This window comes from Manacus candei, unplaced genomic scaffold (genome assembly GCF_025592945.1).
Source record: "Manacus candei isolate 608988 ecotype Guabito, Panama unplaced genomic scaffold, ASM2559294v1 h1tg000050l, whole genome shotgun sequence".
Taxonomy (NCBI): domain Eukaryota; kingdom Metazoa; phylum Chordata; class Aves; order Passeriformes; family Pipridae; genus Manacus; species Manacus candei.
This window is the reverse complement of record NW_026138098.1, coordinates 8,253,261-8,277,839: the sequence shown is the minus strand read 5'-3', so window position 1 is coordinate 8,277,839 and position 24,579 is coordinate 8,253,261. Positions and strand designations below refer to the sequence as shown.

General features: G+C 35.8%; 1 protein-coding gene across 6 annotated transcripts in view; it reads left to right on the top strand.

Moving 5' to 3' along the window:
* The window catches only part of ATRNL1 (attractin like 1), a 466,156-nt gene that overhangs the window by 32,482 nt on the left and 409,095 nt on the right, over positions 1-24,579 (top strand). For all 6 annotated transcript variants that reach the window (XM_051801056.1, XM_051801055.1, XM_051801059.1 and 3 more), the window contains exons 2-7: positions 5,578-5,661; positions 7,689-7,802; positions 8,258-8,386; positions 11,541-11,749; positions 22,141-22,315; positions 23,502-23,589. In XM_051801056.1, coding sequence (XP_051657016.1) covers positions 5,578-5,661; positions 7,689-7,802; positions 8,258-8,386; positions 11,541-11,749; positions 22,141-22,315; positions 23,502-23,589 — 799 coding nt within the window. The remainder of the gene's footprint in view (positions 1-5,577; positions 5,662-7,688; positions 7,803-8,257; positions 8,387-11,540; positions 11,750-22,140; positions 22,316-23,501; positions 23,590-24,579) is intronic.

Sequence of the window (24,579 nt, the reverse complement as noted above, 5' to 3'; positions counted from 1 at the left end):
TTCATTTTACTTTTCTGGGATTTTTGAATTGTTTTGGAGCACAGTTTTGTTTAAAATAAATTAGAAGGATGAACTCAATACTTGAATCAGTAGAGACACTTTAGAAAGGAAACTGAATAAAGTCAGACCTATTTCAGAGCATGTCTGTGATTAGTTGGCATGTGAGAAGTTGTCATAAATGTCCTTAATGTGTTTCTAAATATACGTTAATCTATCAATGCAAAGCAGTATGTAACAAGTATAGGAGTGTGATTAGCATATGCAAATATTTTCCTAATGTATTAAATATTTTCTCTTCTTGATTAGTCATTGAAGAAAAATTAGAACTACAGTATGTTCAGTATATTCTGGTTTTGTATGTGAATTTTTGTCAGGTGTTTGTCAATATTTCATACCTGGAAAATAAAAGTCTGCTTTGTGGGGTTTTTCAGAACATGTTTTTCAGAACATGTTTTTCAGATCTTCCTTTGAAAATAATACTAGAAAACCTTCTTAGTCTATCACATAATGGTATGGTATGAGAAATGGCCTCTTGATCAATTCTGCCTTTCTTTCTGATATCACAGGTCTCTTACAACCTGATATCACAGTGCTCACTGAGTCAGGTTTGTGCTGTCAGGTGGTCTAAATTTTTTTTCCTTCTTGCTTAATATGTTCAGCTGCTCACATCTCAGATATGTGCAGTCTCTTTCCCTGCTGTAAATGTTAGGCACAAGAGCTTTAGCTAGAAAGGTTGCCAGTACTTCTATTTAAGAAGAATTCAATCTTATAACTTTGAAGCACAGTTATTGATTTTTATTTTTTTTAATAAAACATATTTTCAAAAAAGATGAAAAACAGATGGAGCAAAATTTTTCAGCGATGGAGAGAATAGCTCTCTGGCACACAAATACTGACATTGAGATGAATCCATATAGCAAAATATGCTCTATATCTTATATTCAGATATATCTGAAGTAGGAATTGCAAAGTAATCCAGCATTTCATAAAATTCTCAGTAGAAATGTGACACTAAGTAATATAGAGATAAGTGAATGTCTTCATAACCCTTTATTTTATTTAATAGTGAATATTTATAATATTATGAATGTGCTTTATGCTTTGTTGCTTTTAATGTACCTCTATTATAAATCACACCTCTGTCCATCTATCAGCAGTTTTGTGGATCTTCATGTTCTGCTGATGACAGAAAATATCCAATGACTTCTTTGGTTTAAATTAGTGCCCCTCTCAGGAAGATTTGATGATACTATTTTTTACAGGAATATGTAGGAGATGACAAGACTGTGTTTTTCACAGATCTATAAATATTACAGGAAGGAAGGGACATTTTAATAATCTACTCTGACATCTTATGTGTTGTGGAGCATAGATTTCATCTGACTACTCCTTCATTTTGGACCAATAATTTCTGACTGAACTAGAACATGCTTTTCTCTTTTCCTGAAATGCATCAGTCTTGATTGAAAGTCTTTGCAGTGGTAAATACAAATGTTCCCATTGTATATTTTAACTCAATTATATTTGCCGTTATTTTATAACAGTGGTAATATTCCAGGGGAATATTGCACTTTTTGTTTGCCCTGTGTTGGCTTTAGCCCTTTCATTTCTGGGATATCTGTCTGCTGTATGAAACACCCTGTAGTGCCATGTGTTTGTCACATAAGCTATTACTGACTGATTAGCTTGGTGAGTAACTGAACTGTCATTGATGCTTCTGGATGCCTTTAACTCTGCTATGCAGCATCCTGACTTTTTCCTGTTATTTGGTAGATCTGTTTTACAGTACACAGAGATGGGAAATGTTCTCTTGGCATGCTCCCTCTAATTCTTTATAGGTTTTGATTATAACCTTGCCAACTAAAAACAATATTGTTGTGTTTATGAAAGCTGGTGTGCAATTTAAAATGACAATATACAACATCAGCTACTCCCTAAGCATTCTGTTTAGAAAGCTGGAGTCTTGGTGTTATAAACTTGTGATGCCTAAGCAGGCCACACAAATTGTTCTGGCTTCCTCTCATCACTAAGGCTTTCTCAGCAGTCAGCAAGGATGGGGGTGCAGCATCCAGGCATCGTTCTGGCTATTCTGCTTCTGTGACTAAAAAGTGTATAGTCATGTTGACTCCTCTGGGTTTTGGGTTATTTGACAGAATCACTGCTAGTCACAGAGGAAAACTCTGCCCACAAATACCTGGCTTTATATGAAAGAGAATATTGACCTTGATTTGGTAAGAGGTTACAGGAAAGTAGTTATGCTTAGCTTTGTTATTTGTGGGATTTGGTATTTGATAACATTTGGAACAAAAAATAACACAGAAAAGTTCTTGATATGACTCGAGAAACTGAAAAGGATTCCCATCTGTCTTGCTATGTATTTATTTTAAATAGAACAACCCCTTATCTTACCATTTTCCACAACCATTATTGCAAACTTGTGCTCTTAGTTATTTACTTTTTCCAGCAAAGTGCAATAGCTGCTTCAAAGGCTATCTGCTCTTCCAAAAGAAACTATTTATCAAAAAATTATCAGCTTAGGAGACAAGGGAAATTGTTTGTACTTTACTGGTGCCAAAGGGCTGATCTAATAGAAACAACTCTTGTAAGTCACCTCCATCGCATTATACAGCTACTAAGAAGGCAATGGTCATGACTGCAAATGAATACTAGTGATATTTCACTCTTCTTCCAGGAAAATAAATGTTCTGTGGCTTGCTAAATAGGACTTTGCTTCTGTATATAAATTATATGCCAGCACTACAATTACTTTTATTGAAATCTTATGCCTTTTATTAAAAAAAAAAGAAAGAAAAAATACTTCAGTCTAGCACACACTTAAACATAGGATCTACTCCTGTGATCAGCTTCCCTAAGGTTCTGCCAGAGGCCAAGCATCAATATAAGCTTGATTTCAAAATCAGTGACCTGAAGCTTAGACCTCCAAAGTATAGGTTGGTGTTAATTTCAGCATTGTCCAAACAATGTCATTATTATGTAAAGAAGCCAGAAATAACTCTGAAAAACCTGTTTGCCATGTGTAGAAGCACTGATGTATACTTTTAGATAAAGTTGATATTTCTCAACAAGAAGAAATGTTATAAACTTAAACTGTGTGTGTCTTTTTGCTTTCTGCAAGCAAAAATGTTCTGTGGCCAGACACTGATTCTAAGGAGAGCACCTGGCAGGAGCGTGGTTAACCTTTCCCTGGCCATCTCTGCAGCTCCTCCAGGCTGCTGGGAGGGAGGAGGGGCAGTTACCAGCCACACCTCGCTAATTCATGCTTTGCCTATGGGCTACACCAGCATTTGTGTAGCACTTACGAGGATACAGTACTTTTGGGAAGTGGTGTGCTGCAGCTTTCAGACCAGCTCCATGTATTGGGTTTTACGGGGGAAATTTTCTCTCAGCTGTCAGCTGACTGGAGTATATGGTGGGTTTTTTGTTTTTATTTTTTTCCCCTCCCAGTCTGTTGCTCATGCTACCAACTGTTTACTTGCTTTTCTTGTTTTGATTCAGAAACATAAACTTTTTTTTTTTATTCAGAAACATACTTTTATGCCTTCAAAATCTTTTGAGTACAGTTATTTGGCCAGTTCCCACATTAGACAGCTTTGTCCCAAAAGGAAAGTGTGTGTAATTCAAACCACCAGTGATGGGAACAATGTGCCCAACAAACTGATGCTGGTTCTTGCAGGAAAGGTGAAGGAACTTGTTTAAAAACGTGAGTTTGCACAGACCATGTCTCATAAATTATTCTTTCTTGCTCCCTTGTTTTAATTTCATTTCCACGTTTATAATTTTATGTTTGGTTCTCTGTTAATAAGTATGCAATTAGTGTTTGATATGAGTTCCAGTGTAAATAATTTGCGGTAGATGTGGTAATGAATATTTTTAAAATTAGTGCATATATAGTAGGATAGCAGATATTGAATTCCTGTTCAGCTAGACTCCTGATGAGAAAATTTAGCTGTGACTTGGTCATCTTGTTCAGCATTGCCTCTGGATTTAGATCTAGTCTATTGATTTATTTAAAGTAGTGAAATAAAACAGAAAAAAACCTCTGGTTTTTTTTATTCAGTGATACTTATTCTTAATGATGATCTTTCAACACTATAGTGAAAAAAATGAGCTTTTTTGAGTATGTATTTATATTCATTATTATTGTTGTAACATTTTAAAAAGTAGGATGGTCAGTTTTCCCAGAGGAGTAAGGCCACTAGAGATGTCAAGACCTGAACTATAGAACATAATCTTAAAGGATGCAGAAAATGAGGTGGATTAGTGAAGTTACAGTGGGCTGAAGATAATAAGCTCTTTCAGAAAGCTTTTATGTTAATAGATTATTGAATTTCATCTGCTATTTTATCACTGCATAGATTAATGCAAAGTAATATATATGAACAGATGAAAAAGGTTCTCTTTCTACATTAAATGAATTCTATATGTGAATATTGAGCTATCTATTATCACTCAGAAAAAAAGTTATAGCAGCTATTCTGTTTAAAATATCAGAATAGTAGTTGTTGAAAGAGCAAATAAAATCTTAAATGGGAATAGAGAATAAAATGGAAATAATATTGCTACTGTACAGATTCATGGTTCACTTGCATCTTGAATACAATATGCTGCTCTTTGTGTTGCAGCTCAGATGGCTCTAGGAAAATAGAAAAGACACATTAAAGGCAGAGAGCAAGGATTTTTTAGGTTGGAAAAGGCTCAGTGGGGGAAAGGAAGGAAACAACACAGACCATTACATTTGGGGTGGGGTCAAGCATGTGAATAGGGTACAATTGTTCATCCCTTCATCCAATACCAGACCTAAGGACATAGATGAAACCAAGAGGTAGGCTCAGGACAAAAACAGTTGAGATGTCTTGTGTATGTGTGGAAATCATTCCTTCAGCATCTTCTAGATGCTGCAAGTTTATGTGAGTTTATGTGTGGTAACTCCTGGGACAAACATGAACCCAAAGGCACAACCTCTGACTAAGAGTGTCCCTGAGATGCAAGTCACTGAGGGTGGTGTAAAGCTGTGTGGAGTATCTGTAGGGATTTAAATTCTTTCCTGCACATCCACTGTAGGCCACTGTGAAGAGACAGGGTACTGACTAGGAATGAGAGAGGAAGAGGCTTACAGATAAACTTATTTAAATTTATGCCTCAATTTTTCTTGATCTAGAACACTTTTCTGATGTCTAATTTCAGAAGTATGTTTCAAGACAATGGCAAAGTAAACAAGCAAGTCAAACCAAAATAATACTTTTAAACAAAACCCCTTTACATTGGCTTGGATACATTTTGTGTGAAGGATAATATAAATTATTTGCTACTGAATTAGAAAAAAATAGAAATCCTGTGATTGCCTGGGGGAAGAAAGCAAATCAATGATATAGAATAGTCAGAATTTAAGTTTTTTTATGAATACAAACAATGTGACAAGAAATGTGAAAATAGACTTTACTGTTTTCCCTACCTCTAATTTTCTTTCCATCCAGAAAGATTCTGTTGGCATGTCTATGATGCATGTTCTGATGTGTTGTCTCCAGTTTATTACAGCACTGTTTTTTCCTCTTGTAGGTTAACAGAACCTTCTGGATATTTAACAGATGGACCCATAAATTATAAATATAAAACTAAATGTACATGGTTAATTGAAGGATAGTAAGTATTTATTTATATAATTTAGATTTTCTGACAATTTGGTACTGTGTATTCTAGAGTTTGAAAGAACTCTTGAAGTAGAAACTGCATGTGGATACAATATAAACAGTTTTGGTCTTTAGTTTGTTTGTTTTGTTCTTGTTTAAATGTTATAAAGAATTAAAAAAAAAAATAAAAGAAGTAGGATTTTCAGGATTCCTCAGAGTTGGCCAAATTCCATTCCCATTCAAATTGCTGGCAAAAGTTAGGCTGACGTTGGAATTTGGCCAGTGCTGCAAGCTCTCAAAGCCCAATGATAAATTTGTTGCATGTTTGATTACCTTTACATAAGTTCTACATGTAGTTACAGAATCCCATTATTTCACTCATTATCTTACTAATCTTATTTAACTCATATCAGTGATAAATCAGGAATGGTCTCAAGTACAGAACGCTTATTCAGTTACATGTTGCTCAAAAGTTAGTGCTTCTATAAAGTATTTTCTTTGGCATTCTAGTATTCCTCATGTACTTAATTTCAAAACAATTTCGTGCCCACAGTTTAGATGTCTCATCTGTTTCTAGTTTTTCAGTTTGTGCAGCACAGAAACACACAGACATGCCCAAAGAAATAATGAGACACATGCATTAGTACGGCTAACTGTTAAAAGCACAAACTGGTTGCATCTCAGTGGGACTCTTCCCCCTCTGGATATGGATCAGGATTTTGCTGACTCTAGTTCTGAGTTCTGCTAACATTCTGGAAGAAAATTAACCTCTTCTGTATTTCTGTGTTGTCATAATCTCAATTACCATAGATATCTGCTCTGTAGCAGATATCTAAGGTAAAAGTAAAGTAAAAAACAAAGGTAAAAGTTCAGTAAAGGTATCAGAAAAGGTAAAAGTATAGTATCTGATCTAATTTTGTTCTGCTCATATGCAGATAATAATTTAAACACAGTGAAGTTATGGATAATTTGCAAAATTATTTAAATAGAAGCTTCAATATCTAGGTGACCAGGCTGTAGCTGAATATCTTTCTGCCCTAGCTAGACTTCTCTTTTTACCCAAGCTGGCTCAGGAATGTTTGCACTGCACTGCACTGTGCTAAAGTGGAAACCTGCCTCAGGAGCACAGGCAAACTCTGCTTTGGAGCTGGTCTTCACTCCGTTCCTCCTCTTCACCAGAGATGGAGTGGGCAGCTGGAGGACACCATGTGTTGCACAATATGTGAGAGAGTAAAGCAACCCAGAACACAGTGCAAAATGTCAACATACAAGGAAGTCACATAAATAAAATACTCCGTCTTAAAAAATGAACAGAGAGTTCTCTCAAAGGACCTGTCACAAAAACCCCACGTTTTCCAAACTGACAAATTGCACTCAAGCCTGTCAGAAGCGGGGAGACATAAAAGAAAATAATCATTATGTTTCATGGAATATGTATCGGTAATTTTGCAATACATGAGAAGTCTCCTTTCAGAAAGTTTACAGATCTGTCTGCATCTCGGCCAAAAATTAGTGAAATTTGACTCCCAGGTGTTGGGAGAGGGTGGGGGCAGGCACTTGCACTAATATTGCTTGCTATTTTAGATTTGTGTTTTAAGATTTTCAATAACTAGTAGAATACTGGAATGAGGATGTGTAGGTGATTTTTTTTTTTCTTGAAAGATTCTTTAAACTTCATAGTCCTGACATTGTAAACTAAAACAAGTATATTAAAATAAGATATTTTGATTGCTCTAAATTTGTGGTTCTGAATACTAATAAAATCTGATAAATTTTAGTCTCTTATTAACTTTAGGGATTATTAGACTTGGACTGAATATGTTATTTTTGTTGTTTTTTTTTTTTTTTTTAAGATAAAGTGAAATATTTGCTTACTTTGACTTTTGTTATTTGACACCTTGAAATGTTTGGTTATTATTATTAATCAAAATGTTTTAATAGAGTTATGCTGGCATGATCAATTTTACTGTAAGTTCTTTATCTTATGAACTCAATAATTCTGTAAATAATGTTTTACATGGATGTTCTATTTTTTTTCAGCCCAAATGCGATACTAAGATTAAGATTTAATCACTTTGCCACAGAATGTAGTTGGGACCACATGTATGTATATGATGGAGATTCGATATATGCACCTTTAATAGCTGTATTTAGGTGAGTGTATTTATGAATCTTTTAGTCCAAGTATGAAGATTTTTAGTTACTGGGGAAAAATAACATTAGAGGCTTTAATATGTTAACTAACTTGCTTTCTTTTATTAATAATATGGGAATATGTATGTAAAGTTATCTTAGGATGAATTCCAAAGCCTTACATCTTTGGTTAGGTGATCAGAGCATAAATCCATTTTGTGACTTGTACTTACTGCTAACATTGGAGAGTTAATGCTTAAACACTGGCATTTTTCCTGGAAACCCCTACCTTACCATGGACAAGTTTTATACACATTTTATGATTTGTTTTTTTAAAAAGAAGTTCTCAAATTATATGTAGGCACCATCTTGCTTATATAGTTAACCACCAGAATAGCTAATTCCCTCCTTCCTTCTTGCCCCCCCCTTCTCTCCCAAGGATTACTTATAAGCATTTTTCCCATTTTCTTTTCCAGTGGTCTAATAGTCCCTGAAGTGCGTGGAAATGAAACTGTTCCTGAAGTAGTTACTACATCTGGCTATGCATTGCTCCACTTTTTTAGTGATGCTGCTTATAACCTAACGGGATTTAACATTTTTTATTCGTAAGTATTTTTTTAATATGTAATGACTTTTGTTTTTTTCAATGGCATAATGGTTATACTTAGTGGTGTGTTCCTAAAACCAGGGAGCCAGGGTTGTAGTAAGTTATTAAGGTACAAGTTAGGGGGAAAAAAATCTCAGAGATAGAGTATATTGTTTTGAGTGAAGCCACATGGCCATTCCAAGAGTATGTTTTTCTTATGCCATATGGAACTAAAATGTATCTCTTCCAGTGTTTATCCAACACATGTAGTTGTCATATGGAATAGAAGGGAGATTATATCTGCTGTCGTGTCAATTCCCTTCTCTTGAACTAGGATCGGGATTTTTCTTGCTGAATATACTTCTGTGGCTTATGAAACCTCTACTGAAATTCTACTTTGGCTTTTGTGCCAGCCACAAAGATTTTATTCCATTTCTTCTCTACTTATCAGGTACTTTCCCTTCCTATTTTCTATCTCAGTTTGCATTCTGCCTTCACAGTTCTTATCTGCTCTGTCTGTCTTTTAGTTCCTCTGATGGCAGAGTCTAATCTGATATAACTGTGCTTTATTCCGGTCTCCTTTTCTGTGTCAGCAGTTCTGAAGATGCATCCAATGGATCTGAGCCTCTTCCTTCTTTATGTACCCGCTGTTGATCTCAATTGCTGTCTCATCTGGGACATGCTTGTGACACATAATGCAACACTCTTCATACTGGATGCTTTAGGTCAAGAGGGGATTGTTTGGTCCTCTTGGACCAAGTGATAGTTCTTTATGTGATAGTTTTTCCATGATTCCATTGATTCCTGTTCCTTTCTCTCAATTCTTTCGGATTCTGAAATACCAGTTACTGGGATGTGGTGGCCAGCACTGCATTTCTTATGTGGAAGTACATGTACTATTTTTTTCATATTCTTTATTAATTTAAAATTCCTATTTGTGCTTCTGACCATAGCTTTGCTCTTGGCAGAGGTACTTAAATTGTCTATGGAAAGATTGTTCCTGTAATTTGCAGCTTGCCTACCTTTGACCAGATAATAAATGGCTATTCAGAGTTTAGGAAACCTCACTAAATATATTGCATTGGAAATGGCAGTCTAGAAGACTGAGTATTTTTAATTTTTGTCTGTTGACATCAGTAAAATGCAATCACCTGGCAGACTTCTCTACTGTAATTAGATACATTTTTCAGTTATCCCTGAAGCTTTTATTGCACTTTTTTTTATTTGTCTTGGGAGCAAATGGCAATATGACATGGCATTCTTAAGGAATGAGAGTATGTGCTCTGCATTCTTTCATTACTTGGTAATGTGGTGCATGCTGCATATCATTGCCTAATTTTTTGGGAAGATTTAAAATAAATGAAAAAACCTGCCAGTTTTTAATTCCATTACATATATAACTCATGAAATTTTATGTACTCTGATCTTGTGTTTCTTCTATTGCAATGGATACTTTTAAAATATATATTTTTTAATAAGCCAACAGTAATGATTTTTATGATAAAGAAGTACCTACAATTACTTTTTATGGCTGCATTAATTTTGTTTCTGTTACTGATCTATTGCACTCTGCTTCTGTTACCCTTTTCCTTCGTTGATTTTCCACTTCATCTTGATGGACTACTCGTATTCCTTTATTTTGGGAAAGACAGAAGCACAAAATCTGTGATTTAAAGTGCCATGCCAGTTGCAAACAACAGTAGTTACTCCAGAACAGCCTGAGTAAATTTTGTGTTCCTTGGAGTCAGGCGTCTTGCTTCCAATTCTGCTGATCCAGTTTTTCTCATTTCATTTGAATCCTTAATGAACCTCTTGGAGTGGGAATTTGTCTACTTTCAGAGTGCTGGAAAAACTGAACTATTCATCTCCCTGCAGAACAGTTTCCCTGTGAAGTGGGGGGAGAGGTTCCTCACAGCTGTAATGTGCAGGAGTTAATGCCATAAATGGCTTTAATGCCACGTGTGTTACCAGGCAAAAGCCCAGGATGTTTGCAGTTCAGATGTGGGATTTTCTATTTTAGAAGTGTAACAGAGTCAGTCTTTTGAGATATGAGTGTCTAGAAAACAAAAACATATCTGCTGACAGTCCTACCACAACTATATTTTGTCAAAGACCAACCTCAAACAATTGTTTGCTAACTTTTCACAGTCCTTTCTTCATTCAGAAAGAGCAAGGAAGGCTATGACCAGTATCCATCTCACATCTACAGGGAGTTCTTTGTGTTATCATCAGCAGTTTTTATGCAATAACAATTTATTCTGAGTTTCAACCCAACCCTTTGCTATGAGTCATCAAAAAAGGTTTCAAATCCTTTTTGGACTTCAGCAGGCACATACCACCTGGGACTCTGTTCATGGAATCTCTTGGACCCACATACTTCCAACATCCTCCATCTCCCCTCATCTCCAAGGAGTTACTTGCATTTCTGGAACTACTTTGCTTAATTTTGCAGTCCGATCGCCTGTGATCTCAGTGTTTGGTAGGGTGTATCACAGAAACACTAATTCCCATAATAGTCACAGACTTCTTTCAGCCTAAGCTTTCTTGGTTTTGCAACTCTGACTGCAGAGTTAAGGAGGCAGAGTTAAGGTGGCTCTATTATTAATGCTTCAAAGCATGAAGTGCAACCTGTAGGTAATTTTGGGATATTAACCTTGCATCTTGTATTTTTCCTTACATTGTTTTTCCTGTTTTATTCCCCTCAGATGTTAGACATCTGTTTTATAGTATGGAACAAAGCTACTCAGAAAAACCCTTTAAATGTAAGCCTGTGGTGGAGAGTTTAAGCTCAGTCACTTTCAGTGGGCTTGTTCCTAGAGATAATAAGCATTTGAAAGGACTGATTAGAGTGCTGATACTGGAACAGAGGAAAAAAATAGGTAGTGATCTGCCCAGGCAGGGCCTGTCTTCCTGCTTAATGTCAATACTTGTTACAGTGCAAGATATTTGTGACCCTGGCTGCATCACAGACTCTGTATGTAAGCCTGGATAAACACTTTTGAACTCATTTGCCTGTAAAATCACCATTAGACTTGTGTTTTATCAGAAAATAGAAATTTTTCATGGTAAAAAGTACTTTATCTAGCAAATGTTGTTGGAGTACTGTCAGATAAAACCACTGTCATCTCGACTTGTCATTCCTTTTATTTTACTTTTTCTTTTTTTCTCCCCAGAATTAATTCCTGTCCTAATAACTGCTCAGAACATGGGAAGTGTACAACCAGTGTGTCTGTACCAAGCCGGGTATACTGTGAGTGTGACAAGTATTGGAAAGGAGAAGCCTGTGATATTCCATACTGTAAAGCCAACTGTGGCAGTCCAGATCATGGGTACTGTGATTTGACAGGAGAGAAACTGTGTGTTTGCAATGATAGCTGGCAAGGTAAGGTTTTCTTATGTGGAATCAAGTCAATCTATTAAAAAAATCTGCTTTTAATGCATCCTACGTAGCATACACATTGGCCTCTCTAAAGAATGAACACAGATGAAATACTAGTTTCTGGAATAAATTTTCGTGTGGATATAGGTATGGGTAATTTAATGCCATAAAAGGCTCACAGCTTTGATATTTTCTGTCTGAAGGTACAGCAGAAATATGTGACCTGGACTTTCTTGCATTGGGCATTTTTCTTTTTGGATCATTAATTTGAAAAAAATAATGACAGTAATTACTGGAGAGTTGTGAGCACTTCTGAAGACTAAATTCCTCCACAGCCTAATTTTCTATTCTGTTTTTAAATGTTTAGATAGGTTTGATTTTATTCCTCCATCTTTTAATGTCATATCATCTCATCACATTTTTAGTGCTTCCTGAAGTGAGTATCCACTGTCTGGTTTTTGGTTGGGTATTATTTGTATGAGTCTCTCAATGAAAAAGGAGGGTAAACTGCTTTTTTATGACAGTACAAGAGTTATGTGTGGACATGTACTGTGGACTAATGGATGTACTTTAAGCATATGCTGTAGTTTACTCCCAGTTCCATAAATAATTTTTTCTCATTACAGATAAATAATTTAAGATCCTAAATGTTTAATTCACTGACTATAATTATGCTAGATGTTTGTGAATTTTGTTTTTATCCTTTACCACTTCTCTTACAAGTCTCAATCGGATTAGCTTCCTATGAATTGAAATTGCCATTCTTCTCTTAACAGAAACACTAAAATACCTCCAGATTACTTATCTGATATGCCTTCTTCCTATGACTTCCTGCCTCTACTTCTGTTTTATTGCTGTTTCTTTTTGCCTGTCAAAGGAAATGACTTTTTTACTACTATTAGCTGTCACACCTATTACTCCAAAGACACGATAAGATTTAATACATTTTTCTTCTTAATAATTAATGAGTTGTTCATTAAAAGGCAGTCAGTGCACCCACAGAAGGGAAGTGGTTTAGCTATATGGTCACTGAATGGAAATAGTGTAGACTTGTTACTGAGTCCTTTAGAACGCACCAGGATTGTAATGCACAGAAAGATCCTGAAAGCTTGATCTCTGTAAGGAAGTTCTGAATAGAATTTGTAGCAAGAATATCATCCTTTTAACTGTGCATGGATTCCTTGCAATTTCAGATCCCTGTGTTCAAAATGGGGAAATGTCACAAATCTTTGAAATTATTTTTAGTCTATGCCTTCAGTTACAGTGCTAAAACTTCCTTAGAAGCTTTGAGCACTAAATAAAATTAAAAGTCTAACTTCCTCTGTTAGTACCTTCCTTTCACTTAGCATTTCTGTACATACTGGCTTCCCAATCTTTCCTACAGTGCACAGGATGATATAATTTCCTTCATTGTTCCTTGGATTTTCACTGAACCTATATAGACTTAAATTATTTTTCTTTTTTATTCTGTCACAGGTGAACCGGCTTGGCTACATAATTGTATTTCCTTACTAAATAAAAAATAATATCAGACTTTCCTTGAGCTCTCTGGGAGACTACTTGCTTCTCAAGTCTATTTCTTTATTTATTTGCATTTACATTTTCTATAGTTTCTACACTGATAGTATCTTCTGTGTAAGTCGTTTGCACTGCTGGAATCATAAATTTCTCTACTTATTTTAATGGTCTTGCTGTCTGACAAGTTTTTCCTTGTTTAGTAATTCAAACTCAGTGACAAGAGGGTCTTGTTGTCTCTGATTTTGAAAACAGTTTTATGTTTTGTTTTTTATTCTCATTTTTTGGTTGAATACGTTTAGTGCCTATATTATATAGCAACAAATCATTGAACTGAATTGATTGGGAAGTATAATAATTAAAATCTATGGTTCAGAACATAAACTGGAATTTCCTTTTACAACATGGGGTTTCTTTCTTTTACAATGGTGACATCTTGTGGATATTGTGGAAGGAGCAGCTCTGAAGAACGTTTCATGTTTAAAACAAGTATTCTGAGAAAAGAAAACACTGTATTTTGGGGGATAGAAAAATTATTTGAGTGAAAAGTAGGATCCTCTGATTATAAGATGAATTTCGTGGAATGTAATACAAGGATCTTGTAGATACTTGCAGCAGTTAGTCATACCAATATAGAATAAAGCCATGACAATAATAACTTTTAGATTTGGAAAGCAAATAATTTATGTAATTTTTTTTTATTTTTATCAGGCATTGCATTTAGCAAAAAATGTACTTGTTAAATGTAGTGGGTCTTTTTAAATGAAAGCAGTTTTTAAATAATACTAGTAATGTTAAATGTTTCTGAGATGTTTGGTCTCATATAGGAAGAAAATTTAATATTTATGTGAAATCTGGTTAATTTAAACTATTCAGGCAATGTAAGGGAGGCTGAAGTTTTTGCTAAAGAGTGATTCCTTTATGATTATTACATCTTATTACACTGTCCCATTACTGGCTAATTTATCTGTATTATATAGCAGAATGTGTTGATGCCTGCAGTTACAGGCTTGGATGTAATTCAGGGAGGAAAAAAACATGCCTTTTAACTGCTCGCTTGATCTCTTTTTCTTTGCTAGGTGCAGGTAAAAGAGAAATGAGGACTCCACTGAGACAAAAGTGGTGGCTCTTGCACTAGTTGACCTATTTAAGAAGTTTATAGAACGATGCTTCTGCTGAATGTATTCACAGCCAGCAAATTCTCTTTGATACTGGGAATGCTGTGTCTTAGATTGTCTAGGCTGTAAAGGAGCACAGAGGTTTCCAAACAGTTAAAACTTCTGTAACAGGTGTAAAAATTTGGAATAACTGAAAGGGTTGTGAACAGTTCCACATTTTTTAGAGAGTTAAATGGACTATCTTTGAACATGCTGAAAATGTTACCAACTACTGGGTGTAAAAAGGAAAGAAAATAGAGTTCAAAGCTCTCTTAAATTTAAGAGAAACTTTCTTGATACTTTGATCACTGAACATCAGTACTGCAAGAAAAAGGGGAGTCTGCTTTGGAGGAGTTACAGGGTGTGTTTACAGAGCATGAGTAGGGTACCTTCAAAGCAAATCTGATCCTTTTTGTGTATTGTGTGTTGGATTGCATTGTGAGATTGCTTGAAAACAGAGGAACTGCCTTCCTTTTAGAAGAAACTGCACCAGAAGACGAGCTCTAGGGTTGCACAGAATGCACACCACCCACAAATGGTCATTCGGCCCTACTGCAAAGTTAAAACACCAATAACAATTCTGGAACACGTATAGTTAGTTGATTCTCCCTACAGATCTGCTCCTAGCAGATAGAGATGTAGCAGACCAGATTCTGAAATTAAACTAATTAACTTTGAAATAAGTCCATTAGCAATTCAGGCAACTTGAGTTTTATAACATCTCTCTGGGGAAAAATGAGCCTTTATGTAAGGAGAAGAGTAAACAATGAAAGTATAAAAGGAGCTATGACTACTGCAGTGTAAAATCAGTATTTTACCTTGCTTTTTACTGTAGCATTTATTCTAACAACATTTGAGTATAGCCGGAATTGCTATGTCAATGTGTGTCAATGTACAACTTAGGTTATCCTGAAAGGACTAACTAGAGTTGTTTGTTCCCCTTGCATCAGTGGAAAACTTTGAAGTCATACTCCCTTGTTTGGCCTGCCTTATTCCTCAATGCCAAGGTTTAGCAAAGCTGTGCTTCTGTGGTGCTGGTTTATCTGATTTATTGAAACCAATGGAGAAGGTTTGAGATGGGAGCTCAGGCAGCTGCAGTTGAAATGTAGCACTGGAAAGAGCTTGTGCCAAATGCTTAGAGGTCTGAAATCTGAGGTTTTGACCTGTTGTACCTGGATATTCTTGACCAGAAAGCAAACAAGTGTCTAGTTTCAGAGAAGAGGACCTATGGTGTAACGTTTGCTTCAGACAGACCTGTTTTTGGAAGGAAAAAGACAGTAGAGGCAGGTGTCTGATAACTGTTCTGCCCCATGGTAATGCCCTCTTTGTCTCAGTTTTACTTTTCAGGATGTCTCTTGGCCAACTACCAATTCAGTGAAGAGAAACTGCAGTTTTACAGTCTGGGAGATACCCTCATATATATGTGCATCTATACTATACATGCATAAAAGCACAAACCCAAGGAGTCCTTTCCTCCCACAATTTTAAGTTAAAATCCAATTTATGCACTCCATATTTGTAGACTTTTTTTATGTTTATCACAGAAATGAGAGTTGTCTAAGGAGATTTTGCATATATAGAACTGGTAGGAAGGAATAGTCTTATAATGCATGATTATTTTGTATGTACTAGAAACGTTCTTCTGTTTTATTTTCATATGGAATTTAACAATTTGTAAAGCATCCTTGAGGACTGTGCAATTTGTAAACAAAATATAGCTATCATAATTAGAAATTTAGTGTCTGAGAATTATGTGTGAGAAAAATCAAGTATCCTTATTGCAAGAGAATGAACGTCACAGGTAAACGAAAAGCTAACTTCAGTTTTAAATACCTTTATGTTGTCATTTGACAATTAGTGAAAGCAAGTTTAGCAGAACTTATCTGTTTCATTTCAATAAATGGCTGCATTAAAGTGGTTGATAATGCTCTGTATGTCTAATTATTCTGAGATTTAGGAAGGGATTCCCCTGCTATTTGTGAGTTTTAATGAAAAATATAATCCATTAAATCTATGAGCTTCTAAATATTTATTTAAAATGCATACACTTAAATGTAGTAAGATAGAACATGCAAACACTTGATTAAATTAATGATTGCATGCAGTACTTTGTTCTGAACACAAGAAGGAGATAGATAGTGCTGATTTCCCTGATAAGGGGCAATACTAAATTTCGTTCATGATCTGTAGCACCTTCATTTAAGACAAGGAAGAAAGTGATTCAGACAGCTAAAAACTTGTAAGCTTGATTTCAGAAGTGTCTAAAGTTCTAGATTATAACTTAAGAAAGGAAACAATTATGCTGTGATTGAATAGTGAAACAGTTGAATTGTGATTTATCAATGTAGTTTATGCTAAAATAGTCTGTAAGTAAAGGGACAAGAAATTGCAATAGATTTTCTGAACCTCAGCATCTGATGACAGGAAATCATTGAAACTGAAGAAGGCATGCAATATATAAGGAAACAGTAAAAGGAACTCAGCTTCTTAATCATGAAATGTGAGTGTGCTGAACAAGTAACTTAGGATGGAAAGATATCAGTACTGCTTAAGATCTGATCTTGGGACTGATATTGTTACATACTTATAAGACTGCTAAAGAAATCTGGTAATACAAAGGTGGAAGTTACTTTAAGTTTGAAGGAGGACCAGAATATCTTATGAAAAAGCTTTGAGTAATGTGTAATTACTTCAGTATAATTGTAAATTAATACATTTAGAGACTAAGAGCATTAAGAAATTGCTTTATAATCTTGGATTGAAGTGTGGAAGGTGACATGGGAGAAAACTTGCCTTTCTATCTCAATTAGAACATGAACTAATGAATATTATTAATTTTATATACTCTACAAACTATAGGCTGTAAAGTGTCAAGTGCACTAGTAGGAAACTTGAGTTAAAGATATGAAAGCATTACTAGTATACTTCGTTTTATTACTACAATTCTATGAATACAAATAGACTTGGAGAACCATTAGGATAGCCAAGGCTATGGAAGGTACTAACAGAGCATACTTTGCTTAAACTAGTAAAATGAAGGCTAGGAGGGAGGAGTGTTGCTGTTTATAAACATTTGTGGGGTGTATAGACAGACCAGCTCTTTGAGTTCAGTGATATCAACACTGGTAGAAGAGAAATTGGGATAAACTAGCCATCAGAACGTAATTGGAAAACTGGAAGGAGGCTTTTGACTTAGAACTCTGAAGTTTTCTAGAAGTTAGCAGAGATATTAGAGCTAGATATCCTGCTACCATTAGCATGGAGTCTCAAAATGTCTAGTCCAATGGGTATTGTCAACTACTGCTAATCTGAAAAGCTCTGCTTCTTTTAGAGAGTAAGAAGCAAAGCACATTTTTGTTTACGATGACAAATCTCATGCAAAGTCTATCAAAGAACATACTTGTTCTCAGTCATGAAAGACCAGGAAAGCTTTCTGTGCAGTGTGCTGTTAGTAAACACTGCCGTGACATCAGGCCTTATTCTTCTGTACCTGCCTTGTTGATCTTGAAGGGCACCCTTGAGCAGTACACACTGGTGGCAGCAGTGCAGCCTCTTTGGCTTGACTGCTCAGACTGACTCTGGATTCCCTGTGGCCAGATCTCTCTTGGATGATCCACCTTCCTGGCTGAGGAAACAAATGGGACTGACTAAGAAACCAGATGGCATTTTAAGAACTGCATCAGCTTGTGAGCATTTGGATTTCTGTTTCATTCATGGAGGAGGCCGAGTCCTGGCACAACTAGCTGGAGACCTAGCCAGGATCTCTCTGCCTACCATTGAGTCTCCTTTGAAACAAGACTATTTGCAGGATGGGATAAATAATTACATCCCGTGTGGATGTTGCGGAGCTATGCAGTGGCAGCATAGAGATACAGAGATACACCTCCCATCAGGATGCCTGTGAGCCATTCCAGAACAACATTTTATTCTCATTTTAAATACTAGCTACATGAAAATACAAAGTTGATACCACTTTTCTTTAAGAAAGGTGATTTACCTGTTGGGGAATTTATCTGGCTCCAGTCACAGCAGTGAGTCTCTGGTGCTGGGAGTGTGACTGACAGTCTTGTAAATGGTCAGACTGGAAAGTTCCCTTAAAATACTGCTTGGTAAAACTTCTTATAATATTTTTATTGAAAGTATATTAATATATATTCTCTTATCTAAAAAAAAGTTTTTTTTTTCATAATCTCAAATTCATTATCATGCAAAGATTTTATTGGGTACTGGAGAAAAGTGGTATTGGGTTTGTATTTGCCGTTGAAAAGTTATGTTGAAGCAATGATTCTCAACTCGTGATCAAACATCAAACAAATACAGAATGAACAACAAATACTTTATTTAATTGCTTTGATTAGATTGTACGAAAAAGAGGACTGTGAAATTTATATTCGACACATCAATGCTTTTGGGATTTTCTTCCTATGATCCTAAAGGAAAAGATTAGGTTTGAAGACAGTAGATGATGTTTAGTCATTAGGTGGAAATTGATCTTATGACTTAAGCTACTGGAATAGATTGTTACTTTGGCTTTTCATGAAACTTCTCAATAAATAGAAATTAGATTCTTTCTCATGCTTTGTGTGGATAAATCACTTTTTTAAACCTATAGAATTTTTTCCTACCTTAGAGGATAACATAATTGACTTCCAATTCAGGTTTATAAAGTTGTTTGCTGTTTTTAAATCTTTTTTTTTTCTCCCAGTGGTTTGACTGACACACTAGGAAGATAAGAAAGAAATTCAATTTTAAGTAAATGGAGAGAAATCATATTTGCATGGAATATAACAAAACATATTTTTCATTATCTTTGTTCTGCAGCTGTAGTGCTCTCTGTTGCTCAAAAAGCACGTATTTAGTGAATGGGATGTTTCTGAAGAGAAAATGTATTTATGCTGAAATAATGGTATATGTATTCAAGTAGGAAAATCTATAAGTGATATTTAAGAGTCCTACATTTACCTTGCTTTTATAAAGCAGTGGCCACACAAAAACATTTACTTTTTAAATGATGTTTTGTTAAAGCCAGTATGATTCTATTGTTTTGCATTTTTGCAACTACATATTCCATTTTTGTACTGATTGATATGTAATAGGGTCGTCTTTGCCTAAGTCAGGGACTTGGAACTAGAGGATCTTTTAAGGTTCCTTCCAACCCAGGCCTTTCTATGATTCTATGATACATAGTTTCTCCTTTCTATCTCACCTTTCCTGTCGTTCAGTGTTGACCAGCAAGGAAGCCCTGAGGTTGGAAGAGAGTTGTCTGTGACATTCTTTCGTCGCTGATCTCGTTCGCAGTGTTGAGATTTTTGCGCGGCTAACTTAGTATAGATAGGTTTTGCTTGTCTTCACTTATTACAGTCAGTGCCATCTCGCTATAATTGGATTTGCCGTACGGATTTTTGCCGCTCCCTGTCTCCAGAAGTGAAAATTCCGGTCGCTTGGCGTGCGAGGAGTTGCGCTGCTTTACTCGTTGTTGGCCACCGGGGGACACTGTTGGCCGCGACATCTCTGTGCGGGGTCGCGATAGCAACAGGCGCGAACGCGGCTTCACTTCCTGACTGGGGGCACCGTTTTCGTCATTTTTAAGCTCTTCCCACATCAAAGAATACTTAATCAATTGTTTATTTTAAAGCTCTTTTAGATTCAAATTAAGTGTTTTCTCCAGTGGTTTACCAAATTGCAGTTTTGCTGAGGTTACAACTCTATTGCAGTATTAATTATTAATGCTTAAGAAATAATATACTGAATTGTTCATACTCTCATTAGACCTCATTCAAATGCCATTAATCTTTTCTGAGTAGAAGGTATAATGAACTGTGGGAATTGAGTGTCTCCATCATTTAGTGAGTGGAAGGTAATTTGGATACAAGTGGACATCATTCTTCTCAGTGAACTAGGAAAAGCTGACAGCTGGTTAGGTACAGATTGGATGCCTGGTTTTTGTGTATAAGTAACTGTAACAAGTTGCCCCAGAAATTATAATAAACATTGGAAAATGTAATCTCCCTTTACTTCCACTCCCACCCCCTCCAAGATAATATGTTTTAGAAATATGAACTTGATGTACATTACTTATTTAGCTTGTTTAGTAAACTTCGGCAGCTCTCTCTTCTAAATGTGTGTCTAGTCTCTCCTTGACACAGTATAAATCTTTGCATTCAGAGCATCCTTTGCCAGGGGAGCATCCTTGCCAAGGAAATCTGATACTTTTTGCATGAAGAACTGTCTCCTCTTCCTTTGTTTTGAACATGGCTTCTTCAAGCTGCATTTGATGAATCTTGGTTCTTTATATTCAGAGAGACTATGGACTCTTCATATCCACCCTCCCTTTGTCACTTATTTTCTTTTTTCTCCAAGTGAAAAAGTCAGTAGTTCGAAGGAATGTGATGACTTCTGTAATTGGAACATCCTTGTTACTCTGCTGTAAACAGTCTCCAGCTCTAATCTCTCTTTCAGTAGGACAGACAGTTTTCTAAGGGTACACAAACCCCAGATTTATGCAGTAAGGTAACAGTATTCTCTATTCCGACACGACTTATTATTTTGGCCCTTGCTGAGTGGTGATGTAACACTTTCATGAACTATCCTAAGATGATCCTGAAATGTAGCTTTCTTAGTTTTCAATTTAACTATGTAGAATTGTTCTGTGGTTCTTCAAAGGCTGATCTGATTCTCTGTGCCCTCCAGTAATTGCCTTTAGCAGCAATTTTTCTTCATTGTTCATTCTCTTTCAGGATCATAAATGTTGTACAACACTAGTATGCCATCACTGATGGCAAAACTCTCAATTCCATGATTGATAATGCATAAAGTAGAGCACACTGGTGTCCTAAAAATTCAGTGTTCCCCATCTAGAAATAAAGCCAAGACAAGAGACAAATAGTGCATGTGTTGCCTTTATTTTTTTTTTCTTTTGGTAGCAAAATTCTGTATATATTCAGGTTTTAAATAACAAGATCTAGAGCATAAACTAATGATGAAAAGATCAGAACAAATAAAAAAAAAACTTTACTCTTAATTATTTTAATTGTCCTGTAACTAAAAACCTACCATACATTTTTCTGGCTTTTCCTTATTTAACAAAAAATGATTGGTTGAAATATATTTGAAAATAACATATAGCTATGTGTTTGGTGGCTTTGTAGAATGATCTATAAAATGTTATAAAATCTAAATATTCAAATACTTCTTTTGATAAAGTGCTTTATAGTGTGTTTTCCACTTGAGAAACAAGGCAGAATGGCATTGGCAAAGGGCAAATTTTTACTTCTGAGATTTAATACAATGTATATTGTAACTTAATTTATTATGTTATTTGCTTTGATATAAGCTTAGTCTGGTTCAAATACAGTATAGTTTTTCTCCAGAGGTAACATACAGTGTATATTGTGCTACAAGTTTTAGACCTCAGTTATAAGTCATCTAAAAATGTGATGTATTGCGCCTTTCTTTCCATTTTTGACTCATACAATATGTTTTCTTAGAAGGGCACAGAAATGGGTTGTTATTATTTGAGCTAATCTAATGCTTTCAAATTGACTGACATCCCATGTTGTCAATTTATTCCTTGAGCATCTGTTAAACATAAAAGTCTATACCATATTTTATCAGAATGAGCAATCCTGACATCTGTAATTAAGCCTCCCCTGTTTCTGCTTTGTTGCCTTTAATGTTCCTGTGTAACAGATTGTACAAATTGCGCATTTGTTTACAAAACAGGTCCAGATTGTTCTCTGAATGTCCCTTCCACTGAGTCCTACTGGATTCTCCCAAACGTGAAGCCATTCAGCCCTTCCGTGGGCCGCGCTTCCCACAAGGCCGTCCTACACGGGAAGTTTATGTGGGTGATTGGTGGATACACTTTCAACTACAGTTCCTTCCAAATGGTGTTGAAGTAAGTGATTTCTCCTTTGTAACATCCTTTCTGATGTGGCTCAGGGAAAACAGATCTTACCAGGGAGACAGCTTCTATCTTGTAATTTAATGGAAAGATTAATATGTTTTTAGATTCTTGTTTAATGGTCTTATTTTCTGCTTGTAGTTTTCTTATGATTAAGGAAAATGAAAATATGGGCAACATCAAACTGTATGTGATACTAATGTGTAATTTCTTCAGTTTTGTGAAAAACTACCAAACATATAAATGTTTGTGGTGGTAGAACAGTGAGAGAAATCCACGTGCTGATGTTTTCAAACAGTACATCTCGAATGTTATCTGCATTATTCAAGTTAATTTATGATTATAGGAGGCCTGTATTTAGTGCATGCACTTAGTCAGTTGATGACATGCTAGTTGGGTTAGGCAGGTCAACTGTATTTCACTTCTTTATATGTATGATAGTTTGTATGTATGTGTATCTGACCCCATTTTGAAAATAAAGTTGAAGCAACTGTAAATATTGTGTAGCTGATTTTCATGGTAACTTGTATACATGTAGAGGCTGTAAATGGGATAAATACAAGTGTTAGGATACGCTCATTGGTATGTTTACTTCTGGTTTTGTCTACCTCTTATTTTCTTCCATACATTTGCAATCGTCTAAAACAAATCCCAACTTCTGTGGTGTTTTTCTTTTCTACTTCTGTCATTTATTTTTTTACCTCTCTTCCATCTTGTTGTGTGTTAGTGCATTAAGGGATTAATTTTAATTGTTAATTAAAATGTAATGGAAATTAACCATATAGCTAAGAGGATGCTCAGCAGTAAATCTTCAAAGTAGTGTGAAAATACATGGCATGAGCAGTTTAGTGGGGTGTGTTTTTTATGCATCTGATATCAGTGGGCTTAGCAGCCCAGTGTCATAGCTTTCTTATAAATCTGGTGATTTTTATTACACTCCCATTTTCTGAGACTATTGATGGGTCCCTTAAAGAGCTACTCCTGTTTTGCTTGATGAACACGTGGTACAATATCACAAGTTAGTGCACTGTTAAAAGTGGTCATGTTACTGCTGCAAACAAACTGCCATGTCAGAGACACAGTGACTGATCAAGTCTGCCAAACAGAAGTTAGTCTGAACATACAAACCCCTCTATTTCTCTGCAGGTGCAAAATGTTTTCTCTTCTATTTCTCTTCTAGCTACAATTTGGAAAGCAGTATATGGAATGTAGTACCTGTATCCAAAGGGCCACTCCAGAGATACGGGCACACTCTTGCTTTGTATCAGGTATGGACTCTTCAGCATTCTATATAATGAATTTCTTTGTGTGTGCTGTCAGTGATCTTAAAATGACTCCCCGTGAATTTTTGAGGACAATTTAATTTCTAGTCCATAAATATTTTGTGTTAGTGTCTTCTTCAGTACTTAGATGTATTGCACTTTTTTTGGACAGAGGTTGTGCAATAGATCTAAGTCACTTGTTTGACCACGATCCTCAGAGCTAAACTGCCAATAAAAAGCAGATGTGTGTGTGTGATATAACTGGAGTTGTGGGCAATGCTCTTGCTGACCAGGCACCATCCCCAGGGTCTGAACCAAGTGCTGGTAACAGGGTCCTTTGGCAGCCCCAAGATGTGGCAAGGGATGACCCGGGTCCAGGAACTCTTCAGTCAGGAGCACAAGGAGACAGGACTGGAGAGAAGGCTACAACATATGCCTGAGGTATCCATCAGGGAGACAAGCTACAGATGATGACAAACTTGTTAACTGTGACAGAGAACTACAGAACTTGTATCACAAACTTTAACTTGTTTGCATAAGACACCTCCAGCAGGGAAGGACAAAAAGGATTGTATCAGGTCAGACCAGAGTGTTCATCTCACCTGGTAACATGTCTTGAACAATGGGTAACAGCAAATGCCTAGGGAAGAATATAAGGACAAATGACAGGATCGTATACAAGCTTCCTCAGAATACTGTCCTATTTTGCACCTGGGATTTCCTAAAATAAGGTAGTATTTTAGTGAAAAAAATATGAATAAATTTATTTTTTTCCAAATGTTTGGACCATATATTTATTTTAGCATTGATATCATCCAGTGCCTAAGAATTCCAGTGTATTTTTTCAAGAAATACCACCTTTTGAGTACTGATACTAGATGGTTTAATTTTGATAATCCCCACTTTTTAATCTCCATTTTATTTTCTCTGTACTACTCATGATTTTCTGTAAGTTCATCACATCCTCTCTCTATCATTTCTTTTTCAAACTGATAA